This window comes from Lates calcarifer, linkage group LG19 (genome assembly GCF_001640805.2).
Source record: "Lates calcarifer isolate ASB-BC8 linkage group LG19, TLL_Latcal_v3, whole genome shotgun sequence".
NCBI classification, from domain to species: domain Eukaryota; kingdom Metazoa; phylum Chordata; class Actinopteri; family Centropomidae; genus Lates; species Lates calcarifer.
In genome coordinates, this window is record NC_066851.1 from 13,362,212 (window position 1) to 13,374,832 (window position 12,621).

The 12,621-nt window shown below is 45.6% G+C and overlaps 1 protein-coding gene across 1 annotated transcript in view; it reads left to right on the forward strand.

Moving 5' to 3' along the window:
* Positions 1-12,621, forward strand: part of myo6b (myosin VIb) — a 39,902-nt gene that overhangs the window by 14,579 nt on the left and 12,702 nt on the right. The window contains 9 exon segments of the mRNA XM_053825518.1: positions 938-1,065; positions 1,998-2,093; positions 2,361-2,531; positions 3,508-3,546; positions 3,797-3,890; positions 9,817-9,947; positions 10,190-10,267; positions 10,377-10,506; positions 11,660-11,750. Coding sequence (XP_053681493.1) covers positions 938-1,065; positions 1,998-2,093; positions 2,361-2,531; positions 3,508-3,546; positions 3,797-3,890; positions 9,817-9,947; positions 10,190-10,267; positions 10,377-10,506; positions 11,660-11,750 — 958 coding nt within the window.

Below are 12,621 nucleotides of genomic sequence, written 5' to 3' on the forward strand. Positions count from 1 at the left end.
CAACACAAATGCACTGAGGTTGGTTGGAGTGTAACATCAGCTCACCCACGTGGCGCTCATTTGGCCCATTCCTCGTGCTCGGGGCTACACGTCAGAGCAGCGAAAATACACCTGTCAGAGGTGGGGTGGGGACAAAAATACAGACGTCTCATTATCCAAGAAGCTGGGGTGTCCATGTGTCTGAGGGGAGCGAGCGTAATGGGTGTTTGTGGGTTTTATGGCCTCTTTTGTGCTATGAGAGGCAGGAGAAATGATACCCTCTTTTTTTTTCTCTCTCTCTCTTTTTTTTATTTGTTGTTGTCTCCCTCCTCAAATGAATCCTCAAATTAATGGGATGAAGTAGCCAGTGTATCAAGGTGAAGCAGTTTGATTTGTATTTCAAAGGCTGTGATTATTCAGGTGCGAGGTTAACTGACAACCGTGAATAACATTTATGACTTGCAAATGACCGCTTGGGTTGGCCATTAATTCACTCATCAATCTTCGGGATTTATGCACAGGTGCTTGTTCATGCAAATTTTTTGCTGAGGTCCTTGGCTATTAGATTATATTCCAAACACAGCATATTGTATGAATAATTCAGAGAAATGGCTAAATGAGCATCCTGATGAACATGTTTTTGTGCTTTGAATATTCACATTCAGAAACAGTAAACAGTGGAAATTTCCAATAAATCTCATTTCCAGGATCTGAATGTTAAGTGATTTTGTAACTTATGTATCATAATGGCTTCTGTGATTCGCACCCCTACCCCTCCCCTGAGATACTTCTGTAGAGATTCATAGGGTTTGTTGTTGGTGAAGCATATGGATTGGAAATATTACCAATTTGGACTCATTAGGAAGGATATTGCTGTTCATGCTGTACGTTATAGAACTGTGCGTGAACACAGAATCCTGATACTGTGGTTGATGGATAAATATTTGTTTGTTTCTAGACCTCGTGGAAGCAAAGCTGGTGGGAGTCCTGGACATTCTGGACGAAGAGAACCGACTCCCTCAGCCCAGCGACCAACACTTTGCGCTGGCCGTTCACAGCAAACATAAAGACCACTTCAGACTGACGGTCAGTCCTCTCAGCTGTGCTCTCCCTCCCTCCCTCTCTCTCCTCCCCCACTGTTTTCCTTACTCCCTCTCTCCTTCTCTCTTTGCTTTCTCTCTGGTATATGCTGCTATTATTCTCTTTCTGTGTGTGTTTAGTTCTTTTGTGACAACCAGGGAGCAAAGTAACTGTGCAGCGGTTCTGCCATTGTGGTCACTTTTTTTTATTCTTTACTCTGCCTGTTTGTTACAGCAGTTTTTTGTTGTGAATGACGCACAGTCCGGCTCCCTCCCTCTGTCTCAGTCTTTGTCGCCATTGTTCGTCACTCGATGTATCTCTGCAAGCATGTAATCCTTTCAGAAATGTAGCCTTGACACCAATTCAACTTTAAGATTAGAGGTGGCTGGCTGCAGCCACACTCAACTGCAGGGAGAGATATTACCCACATACAGGCCGTTCTATACATTAAATTGGATGAAAGACATTAATCTTAATCTAAAGTGCAAACATTTCTGCTATTCAGGTTTCACACTTTAAGGATAATTTATTATGGTTCTTCTCACTGATGAAGCTAATGGAGCTTAAAAATGCTGGTTGCCACATTTTCTAACAATAATGTTGGGGTCCTTTATAACACTTGAACCAGATGAGATGAATATGGTGTTTATAAACTATATCTCATATATGTTATTTCCTCTTATATCTATACAAGTAAACATATTAAATAACTACAAATTACCCTGCACAAAGTTTGTGAGAATATCCCTTTTTGCTGGATTTCACTGCACTTCATTGATCTAATCGTTTCATTCTTCAAACCAGCCCTCCTCAATAGCTGTGTGGCTAAACACATTTCTTCTGTAGAGATGGTGATGGATAGGTTTGGAGTGAAATCAATAGATGTGTCTTTTAGTGCTGTCATTAAATATGATTTGCTTTTTTCCTCTCCCACTTAGGTTCCCAGGAAGTCGAAGTTGACCATTCACAGGAATCTCCGAGATGACGAGGGCTTTATCATCCGGCACTTTGCTGGAGCAGTCTGCTATGAAACGGTTCATACTTAACACAAATCTTATTGTAGAGCTATTGAAGCTGAGTGGTGTTCACAAAATGCAGTATCACTGTAGAATATTATTCTATTATTCTCCAGATACTTCTGCTTGTAATGTGTCTTGCTTAGATACCAGTTACATAAGGCAGTGGAGTTACTAGCAGTTAAAGCTAACTAAACACATTTTAAGTATCTAACTAATTATTATTTCCACTGTTGATGAATTCATCGCTGACGTTTTGCGTTCTTGCTTGTAAAATAACCATAGACTCGGTTTGTGGAGAAGAACAACGATGCCCTCCACATGTCCCTGGAGAGCTTAGTGTGCGAATCCAAAGACAAATTTGTCCGAGAGCTGTTTGAGAACTCCAACACCACCAAGGACTCCAAACAGAAGGCGGGCAAGCTCAGCTTCATCAGCGTTGGCAACAAGTTCAAGGTCAGCGTGACTGTCGGGAGTTTGTTCCCGAAACTGAATAAAACCTGCTCATTTATAGTTTGATAATACTTTTTAATTTCACTGTAGTGAATAATGAAAAGAATGTACTCTCTTATACTAATGATGAATTTTTGTGATTTTGGATTATAGTGGCTTCCTTTTTTGTTTATTTTTACATAGTTTTGTCTTAGTTTGACACTTAGAGTATGTCTAATAAGCTATTGATGCATGAAATAACAGGAGAAACATGTATGTTGACAACTTGTTGTCCACGACTTAAACAAAAACTCAGTGATAAAGATGTACAAGGCCTAAAGATGTGAAATTTGCTGTGAAACAGTTAACAGTACTCTGTTATCTGTCTTAGCTTCTTTTCAGACTTTTCTAACTCTAATCTCCAGACCTTTTCTGTAACTTTTCTCCTTTCTCCTCCTCTTCCCAGCCCTCTTTCTCCTCCTTATTCACGGTCCCCCTGTTAGGTCTCCTCCAGTCTCCCCACTCTTTCCTCTGAGAAAACCTCCCTTGCTGGATAAAGCTGGATAAAGTCAGCTTGAGGTGTAATAGAGAGGAGATAGAAAAAAGGAGGAGAGAAAGAAAGTCTGAGGCATTCGGGGTGTCTTGCAAAAGAGACAGAAGTACTCAACTTTCAGCAGCTTTTTCAACAGATTTGAGGTTTCTTCATTACTAATGTGGCTTCTATTGCTTTTATCACTAATGCACCGGACATGGACTCAAGCACAAAGATGATGTTTCAAAATGGCAGTATGAAACTGCTTTCAAATTTTTCTCCCAGGCTGCATTTGTTTTATAATTCATTCATAAGTCATACATTGATGCACAGTATGTTCTGTATGCATTGCTGGTATTGTTTCATAATAAGCAAGTTAAGTTTTCCTTCCTGTTTTGGCGACCTTCATCACAAATATTAAAAACAAATCATCATTAAACACTTCTTTTTGTCTGCTTTCACACACAGACTCAACTCAACCTGCTGCTGGAGAAGCTTCGCAGCACTGTGAGTAATATTTACTTTGTTTCATCGTGGGTTTTGTAGAAAAATCTTTTTTTCTTTCCTGCTTTGAATCAATATAAATCACCCTTTTCAATATAAAGCATGTACTGGGATGTGTTAACTTATTACATTACTGCTACTGCACACGTTTTCACTCAGGTGCCAATTTATAAAAGACGACTTCAGACGCAGAGCGAGAAGCACGGTGCCGAGACAGATCAATTGTTCCTGATTAATCTTTGTGTGTGTGCAGGGCTCAAGTTTCATTCGCTGTGTGAAACCCAACCTGAAGATGGTCAGCCACCAGTTTGAGGGAGCCCTGATTCTCTCACAGCTGCAGTGCTCAGGTAAGTCTAAAAGCAGCATGTATGATATGTACAGTACTGTCAACTTTTTAATAAGTTGTTGCATTCACAATGTACAATCTTCAGGATGAGTAAATAAGACTACTGGACCTTTGTTCAAACAGGAAAGCCTTCAGTTTTTTTTTTAGGAATGTTAGTGTTATGAACTCTAGTTTAGGACCCCAATGCAGAGAACACGCACACAGGTAGGTACCAACAGATGGCTCTTTAATCAGGCACTGATGAAAAACACAGGAACAATAGGCAGGCAGCGTGGCAGGCGACTGGCTGACTAAAGAAAGTACTGAAGACACGAGGAACAGAAAACGCTGCCACTGGAGAACACAGGTAGCCACAGAGAACAGGAGAATCCAAAACACAGGTAGCGCTGAGAGCTTGCACACTGGATACAGCAAGGAATACTCTGGCAAAGGGCTGGGGTGAAGGCCGGGCTTAAGAAGGCGAAGGGAGAACGAGCGGAGTGGAAACAGGTGTGTGTAATCAGCCAACAGGAGGAGACAGCCACACCCCTAGCAACACACCAGCTCTGCAACCAAACAGAAAAAAGGGAAGGGGGAACAGAGAGAAAAAGCACAACACAAAGACAAACTAACCCAAACCATAACAGTACCCCCCCCTCAACGGACGCCTCCTGGCGGCCTACCAGGCTTGTCGGGATGCCTGGTGTAAAAGTCATTAATGAGTTCAGGGTCCAGGATGAGTGAGCGAGTGATCCAGGAACGTTCCTCTGGCCCGTACCCCTCCCAGTCCACCAGGTATTGAAAGCCCCGACCCCGCTTCCGCACATCCAACAGCTGCCGGACAGTGAACGCAGGGTGGTCATCGATGATCCGGGGGGGTGGAGGGGGTTCGGCCGGAGGGCACAGAGGACTGGTGGAGACAGGCTTGAGCAGGGAGACATGAAAAGACGGGTGGATATTGAGGGAGGGGGGCAACTGGAGTCTCACCACACTGGGGTTGATGATGCGGTCGATAGTGTATGGGCCGATGTATCTGGGGGAGAGTTTGCGGGAGTCAGACCTGAGAGGAAGATCACGGGTGGAAAGCCAGACCTTCTGGCCGGGTTGATACAGGGGAGCAGGAGTGCGGTGACGATCAGCCAACCTCTGGTTCCGAGCCGCAGTACGGGCTAGAGCTGCTTGGGCTTCACGCCAGACTTGGCGGGCACGCTGGAGGTGCGCCTGCACCGAGGGAACTGCCACTTCGGTCTCCTGAGCAGGGAAGAGAGGAGGCTGAAAGCCATTAGCAGCCATAAAAGGAGACATACCTGTGGCTGAGCTGACCAGGGAGTTGTGAGCATATTCGATCCAGGGAAGGTGGGAAGACCAGGAGACTGGGTGATTAGAGGCAACACAGCGAAGGGCTGCCTCCAGATCCTGGTTGGCCCGCTCAGTCTGGCCATTAGTCTGGGGATGGTAACCAGAGGATAGACTGGCTGTAGCCCCCACAGCTCGGCAAAAAGCCTGCCAAACTCTGGAGGAAAACTGAGGTCCTCTGTCGGAGACGATGTCCTGGGGGATTCCATGAAGCCTGAACACATGCTGAATGAGTAGATTAGCAGTCTCTAGGGCAGAGGGAAGTTTAGAGAGCGGGATAAAATGGACAGACTTGGAGAATCGGTCAATAACAGTGAGAATGGTGTTGTTACCATCAGATGGTGGCAGTCCAGTGACGAAGTCCACGGCAATGTGAGACCAGGGACGATGGGGTATGGGAAGAGGGCGTAGGAGACCAGCAGGAGCACGATGAGAAGACTTGTTCCGGGCACAGACTGAGCAGGCAGAGACGAACTCCTTAGTGTCAGCGGACATGGAGGGCCACCAGAAACGCTGACGAAGCAGAGCCAGGGTCCGGTGAAACCCAGGATGGCATGCCACCTTGGAGGAGTGCCCCCACTGGAGCACAGGGGAACGGACAGGCTCTGGGACAAACAGGCGGTTGGGAGGACCACCCTCCGGGGTAGGATGATCAGACAGGGCCTCCTGGACCAGCTGCTCAATCTCCCACCTGGCAGCTCCCACCACACAGGAGGAAGGCAGAATGGTGTCCACCGCAGGACCTTCAACGGGGGAAGAGAACTGGCGAGAGAGGGCATCAGGCTTGGCGTTCCTGGAGCCTGGCCGGTAGGTGAGGGTGAAGTTAAATCGGCCCAGGAACAAAGCCCACCGAGCCTGGCGGGAGTTGAGTCTGCGGGCAGAACGGAGGTAAGACAGGTTCTTATGGTCAGTCCAAACAATAAAAGGGTGTGTAGAACCCTCCAGCCAGTGCCTCCACTCCTGGAGGGCCAGCACCACTGCCAGCAGCTCCCGATTCCCCACATCATAGTTCCTCTCCGCAGGAGTGAGACGGCGGGAGAAGAACGCACAGGGGTGGAGTTTCTGGTCAGAGGTGGATCGTTGAGACAGGACCGCTCCCACACCAGAGTCCGAGGCATCAACCTCTACAACAAACTGGACAGAGGGATCAGGGTGACACAACACGGGAGCAGAGGAAAATAAACTCTTTAACTTAGTAAAAGCGGCCTCAGCCGCAGGGGACCAAACAAAAGGTGATTTGACAGAGGTTAACTTAGTAAGAGGTGCAGCCACTCTACTGTAATCGCGAATGAATCTGCGGTAGAAATTAGCGAACCCAAGATACCGCTGTAGTTGCTTCCTGTCGGTGGGAGTGGGCCATTCAACCACTGCCTTAATCTTGGCAGGGTCAGACCTGACCTGCCCTTTTTCCACCACAAAGCCCAGGAAACTGACTGAGGAGACATGAAACTCACACTTCTCGGCTTTAACAAAAAGACGGTTCTCCAAAAGTCTTTGCAAAACTAGCCGGACGTGTTGTACATGTTCATCAGGGGTGCGGGAGAAAATCAAAATGTCATCCAGGTAGACAAAAACAAACCGGTTGAGCATATCACGGAGGACATCGTTGATGAGACACTGGAAGACAGCAGGTGCGTTGGTTAACCCAAAAGGCATGACAAGGTACTCAAAATGACCGAGAGGAGTGTTGAATCCGGTCTTCCATTCATCCCCCTCCTTGATCCGCACCAAGTGGTAAGCATTACGTAGATCCAACTTGGTGAAGATGGTGGCCTGGTGGAGGGAAGCGAAGGCAGAATCGATCAGGGGAAGAGGGTACTTATTCTTTACAGTGATCTCATTAAGTCCCCTGTAGTCTACACAGGGCCGAAGAGTCTTGTCCTTCTTTTCAACAAAAAAAAATCCTGCTCCCAAGGGCGAAGAGGAAGGACGGATGAGACCTGCCGCCAGAGAGTCAGAGATGTAGGTCTCCATAGCCTCCCTTTCAGGCTTGGAGAGGTTATAGAGCTTGCTGGATGGATAGGGGGCTCCAGGGAGCAGATCAATACTGCAGTCATAAGGTCTATGAGGAGGCAGAGATTGAGCCCGGTCCCTGCTGAACACCTCCTGGAGGTCATGATACTGCTGGGGAACTGAGGAAAGATCTATGGGTTTAGGGGTTCCAGGAGCTGAGATGGTGGTGGGAATGGCCGAGTGGAGACAGTGGGAGTGACAAAATAAACTCCAATTAGTAATGGAGGGAGTGGACCAGTCTATGTGTGGGTTGTGGAGCTTGAGCCAGGGAAGGCCTAACACCAGAGAAGAAGATGGTGAGGGGATTATGAAAAAGGAAATATCCTCTCGATGATTGCCAGAGAGGAGCAGGGACACAGGAATAGTTCGGAGAGTGACATGGGCCAGAAGGCGACCATCGAGGGCAAAAACGTCCTTGGGTTCAGGAAGGGGTTCCGAGGGGATGTCAAAACGGGAAACAATACCAGAGTCTATGAAATTGTCGTCCGAACCAGAGTCCACTAGGACAGGGAGAGGAATGCCCTCTTTAGACCAGGAAACAGTCCCTTTCAGAGAAAAGCGTTTGGAGGATGGGGGAACAGCAGAGGTTCGGCTCACCAACGTTCCCCTAGAGGTTGATGAGCCAAATCTTTTGGTCGTAAGGGACAGAGAGCGAGGACATGACCCTCACCACCACAGTAGAGGCACAGTCTCTGGAGGAAGCGGCGTTGACGTTCAGTGGGGGTGAGTCTCATCCTCCCCAACTGCATAGGCTCCTCTCTGCAGGGGGAGGAAGAGGCAGCTGGGGGAGATGTACAGGCAGAAGGTGGCTCCGGAGGAGGGCAAGGTACCATGGGACCAGAGGGTCGAGGGGACTTTGATCGAAGGGAAGGGGCCCTAATTCTGACTGCCCTTTCCCTGCGTCTCTCGCTAAGGCGATTGTCCAAACGGATAGCCAAGGAGATTAGCTCCTCCAGAGAAGAGGTCTCATCCCGAGAAGCAAGTTCATCTTTGAGTTCCTCACTGAGCCCTCGCAGAAATAACCCTTGTAAAGCCCCTTCATCCCACCCACACTCGGCAGCGAGAATGCGGAAATCTACGGAATAGGCAGCTACAGTGAGGGATCCCTGACGTAGGGAGAGTAGCCGGTTACCAGCTACCTTGCCCCGGAGTGGGTGGTCGAAAACTCTACGGAACTCACAGCAAAAAGAATGGTATGTTTGCCAAGCAGGTGAGTTAGCATTAGCTGTGGCTACTGCCCATGCTGACGCCTTCCCTGAAAGTAAGCTGCTAACAAAAGCGATCTTGGACCTGTCGGTTGAGTAGGATAAGGGCTGCTGGTCAAAAACTAATGAACACTGGTGGAGAAACTGACTACAAGACCCTACTTCTCCTGAATACCTGACCGGAGTGGGGATAAAGGGCTCACGAGGAAGGCTGGGCAGGGTTGGAGAAGTAGTAGGTTCTGGAGGATGGACTGGTGGAGCCGGAGGGGGAACAGGAGCCGCCAGAGAGGTAAGCTGCGTGGAGACCTGGTCCAGGCGGGCGTCGAGTTGGGTCATGCTGGAGGCCAGGCGGAGCAGCTTGTCCGTGATATCCCTCAGAGCAACCTCATGTTGACCCACCCGTGCTCCTTGAGAGGTGAGAGCGAGTCTCACCCTCTCAATCTCTGCGGGGTCCATGCTTGGCCAGAGTATTCTGTTATGAACTCTAGTTTAGGACCCCAATGCAGAGAACACGCACACAGGTAGGTACCAACAGATGGCTCTTTAATCAGGCACTGATGAAAAACACAGGAACAATAGGCAGGCAGCGTGGCAGGCGACTGGCTGACTAAAGAAAGTACTGAAGACACGAGGAACAGAAAACGCTGCCACTGGAGAACACAGGTAGCCACAGAGAACAGGAGAATCCAAAACACAGGTAGCGCTGAGAGCTTGCACACTGGATACAGCAAGGAATACTCTGGCAAAGGGCTGGGGTGAAGGCCGGGCTTAAGAAGGCGAAGGGAGAACGAGCGGAGTGGAAACAGGTGTGTGTAATCAGCCAACAGGAGGAGACAGCCACACCCCTAGCAACACACCAGCTCTGCAACCAAACAGAAAAAAGGGAAGGGGGAACAGAGAGAAAAAGCACAACACAAAGACAAACTAACCCAAACCATAACAGTTAGACATTTAAATTTACATTTCTTCCCAATTTCTCCCACAAAGGTTACATTTTGTTAAACTGTAGTGACTGGAAAAGCCTCAGAAGGCATTTGACTTTATTATAGCATAGCAGTTTGTCCATGTTGGTATTCTGCACTGTGCACTGTAGTTTCAAGTCACATTAAGTCATTTTTTTGAAAGGCTGAATCCAGTTGGGGAGTGTGTTATTTGCTTCATATGGCTTTAAAAAAAAAAACAATTTAAACTGTTCTAAATTAAAACAGAATAATGTGCACTGTGTTTAAACTAATTACGTCATCATGCTCCTGTCACTGACCGTCAGCTGTGCAGTTTTTATAGTGTGATTCCTCAGGCAATCCTGTTTCTCTCTGATAACCCTTTGTATGTCCACAACCATTTTTACTTTGTTTGTGTGTTTGTCTTGAATAGGCATGGTGTCAGTGTTGGACCTGATGCAGGGAGGCTTCCCCTCCAGAGCCCCCTTCCATGAACTCTACAACATGTATAAACAATACATGCCCGATAAACTCACACGACTGAATCCACGACTTTTCTGCAAGGTGGGATTACATTAGTTTTCTCCTTCAATGGAGAAATACAAAGTGTGCTGTCGTTTAAATAACAAGCTAATTGTTTAAAACAAAGCCTAATTAGTTGTGTAATTAAATTTTTTTAAAAAAGCCTATAGCCACACTGGCCCATTTGGGAAATAATTAACTAATACAAGAGAGTATACTGCCCTAAATTCTAACCATATATACAATCTTGCTGTGTCACTGAATGTGAATTTGCTCCTCTGCAGGCTTTGTTCAAAGCTCTGGGACTGAATGACAATGACTTTAAGTTCGGACTGACCAGAGTGTTCTTCCGTCCTGGAAAGGTAAGTCAGTAAAGTCAGCAAAATGAATTGCACCTCGATTATGCAGGTCGTTATGTAACGTATATGCTGCAACGTATTACTGCTTTATATGTGTTTGTGTTTGCATCAGTTTGCAGAGTTTGACCAGATCATGAAGTCTGATCCAGACCACCTGGCAGAGCTGCTGAATAAAGTCAACAAGTGGCTGGTGTGCAGCCAGTGGAAGAAGGTCCAGTGGTGCAGCCTGTCTGTCATCAAACGTATGTAAAATCCAACCTTAAACACATCTGCACTGTAGTTTAGAAATTATATTGATTGTCCTTTTGTTTTTGTCTGCAATACTTCTCAAACCATAGTGTATTCTAGGTGAGATAATTTGCCACACTTTGAAAAAAAAATGTAATCATTATTGAATGTTGCTTTTCTATGAGTTAGGTCTGTTTCAGGTAGAGACACTACCTTTAAAGTCATCATTTTCACTTCCATATTTTAGATTGTAGTGCTTTAGTTATACAGTGAAAAAAGTCTTGCATTGGAAAACCGCCCACATCTCACAGAGCGCTTCTTAGCAACTCTATCAGCTGTAGAAAGTGACTCCTACACAAACATTTCAATGGCAGAAACATATTTATGTTAGTTAAGCTATTTCACTTTCCAGTGGGTGACCGTAAGATTTTTTGTCATTTCCGCACAGTTTATTATTCAGCTCTGATAGCTACACTAAATCATATTTCACACTTCTCCATTCATTCTGAATATTGAAAGCAGCAGCCTCTAGCAATATGGAATAGTACTTTAAAAGCAGTTCCTTGAACCATTACACACATAGAGTTATTGATTTCCACCATTTAACAAAGCGCAGGCTGGCTTCTGCTTATTTGTGTAAAAGAAAAAAGAAGAAATTACATTACAGTTATGACAGAACATTGCCTCTGCTTGACCACACACTTCTTGCATAAGTAACCTGAGGAAATTTATGGACCTCGTCCTGGTCATTTATTTCCTTCCACACTTCACCTTATTACTGCAATTTCGTTTGCTCGTGTGTGTACATGTGTGAGATGAGAGAGAAAGTGTGTATAACATATACACTGCATTACTTGTTTCTGTCCATGCCTGATCTATTAGTGCCCATTATAGCAGTTTATATATAGCTGTATTGTTAGCTGTGTCATAATTCTAGCTTTGCAGGTGAGTAGTTCTCGTGGCTTTCTGACATTTAGCTTTAAAAGCAATTTTTTTTTTTCTGTCACATTTTAGGTTTTATTTGACTCTTGTGTGGGCATACCTTGCATGAAATACCTAAGGCAGGATTCACATAGCCTTAGGAACAAGTATATGTGTGTATCCTCTACAAATAAGTATTTTGTCCATCTTTGTTTGAATCCTCTTTTTTTCCCTCATCTTCAACAGTTAGGAACAAGATGAGCTACAGAGCCTTGGCCTGCATTAAGATTCAGAAGACCGTCCGCATGTGGTTGTGCAAGAAGAAGCATAAGCCACGGTAAGAACCCACACACACTTACACGCGCACATGCATCATTTTACCATCTTTCTGTTTTGTCTGTGCCCTTTGCTCTTCTCTTTGTTTTTTCTTTTTACCCTCCACTCGCCATGTGTGCTTTTTATTTAAACAGATTCACGCTTGGTGGGTTTTGATGGCTTTCTCTCATTGTGAATTTAGGAGTTCAAATCAATCTCAAAAGTTATCTGTGGAGAAATTATGTCTCACTGTACTGCTTTGGGAAACACAGCATGTCTTGCTGTGTTGGGTTACATTTGGGGGAAACAAATGAATCTGGTGAGAGCAGCCGCCCAGATGATGGCTTTTCAGATGGCTTTTTTTTTTTTAAAACCTGATTTTAATTGTCAGTGGCAGAATTCATATGGATGCATGTGGAAATGTTTAATACCTGCAAACACTCATGTAGCTCAGCAAGGTTAGAATATAATACATCTATTTTTGAAAGAAGGAAGAAGGTACCCTAAGCGGTCCTTAAATTGAGTAAAATCTCTAAAAGGTTAAAAAGGTTTCTTTTAAGTGAAACCACAGTGTAATGAAATGTACTCCCCAGTGAAATAGAACATGCAGGCAGACGGCAGTTACAAGGGGGTTTAAATTGCTCGGATACACTGTGAGAAATACGTTGTGATACAGAGCTGTAAAGGGCTGTTGGCCTCCACCCACACTGCTAGATCAGAAGGTAGAGCATCGGGGGTGAATCAGTAAATAAGAGCGCGACCGTGCTGTCTCGGAAGAATAAGCCAAGTTTTCATCAACTAACATTCAAACAACGCGCCTCAGACCCTTGACATTACTCTGCTTGCTACTATGACCCACAAGCTAACAGTCAGGCACATTTTTACAATAAACA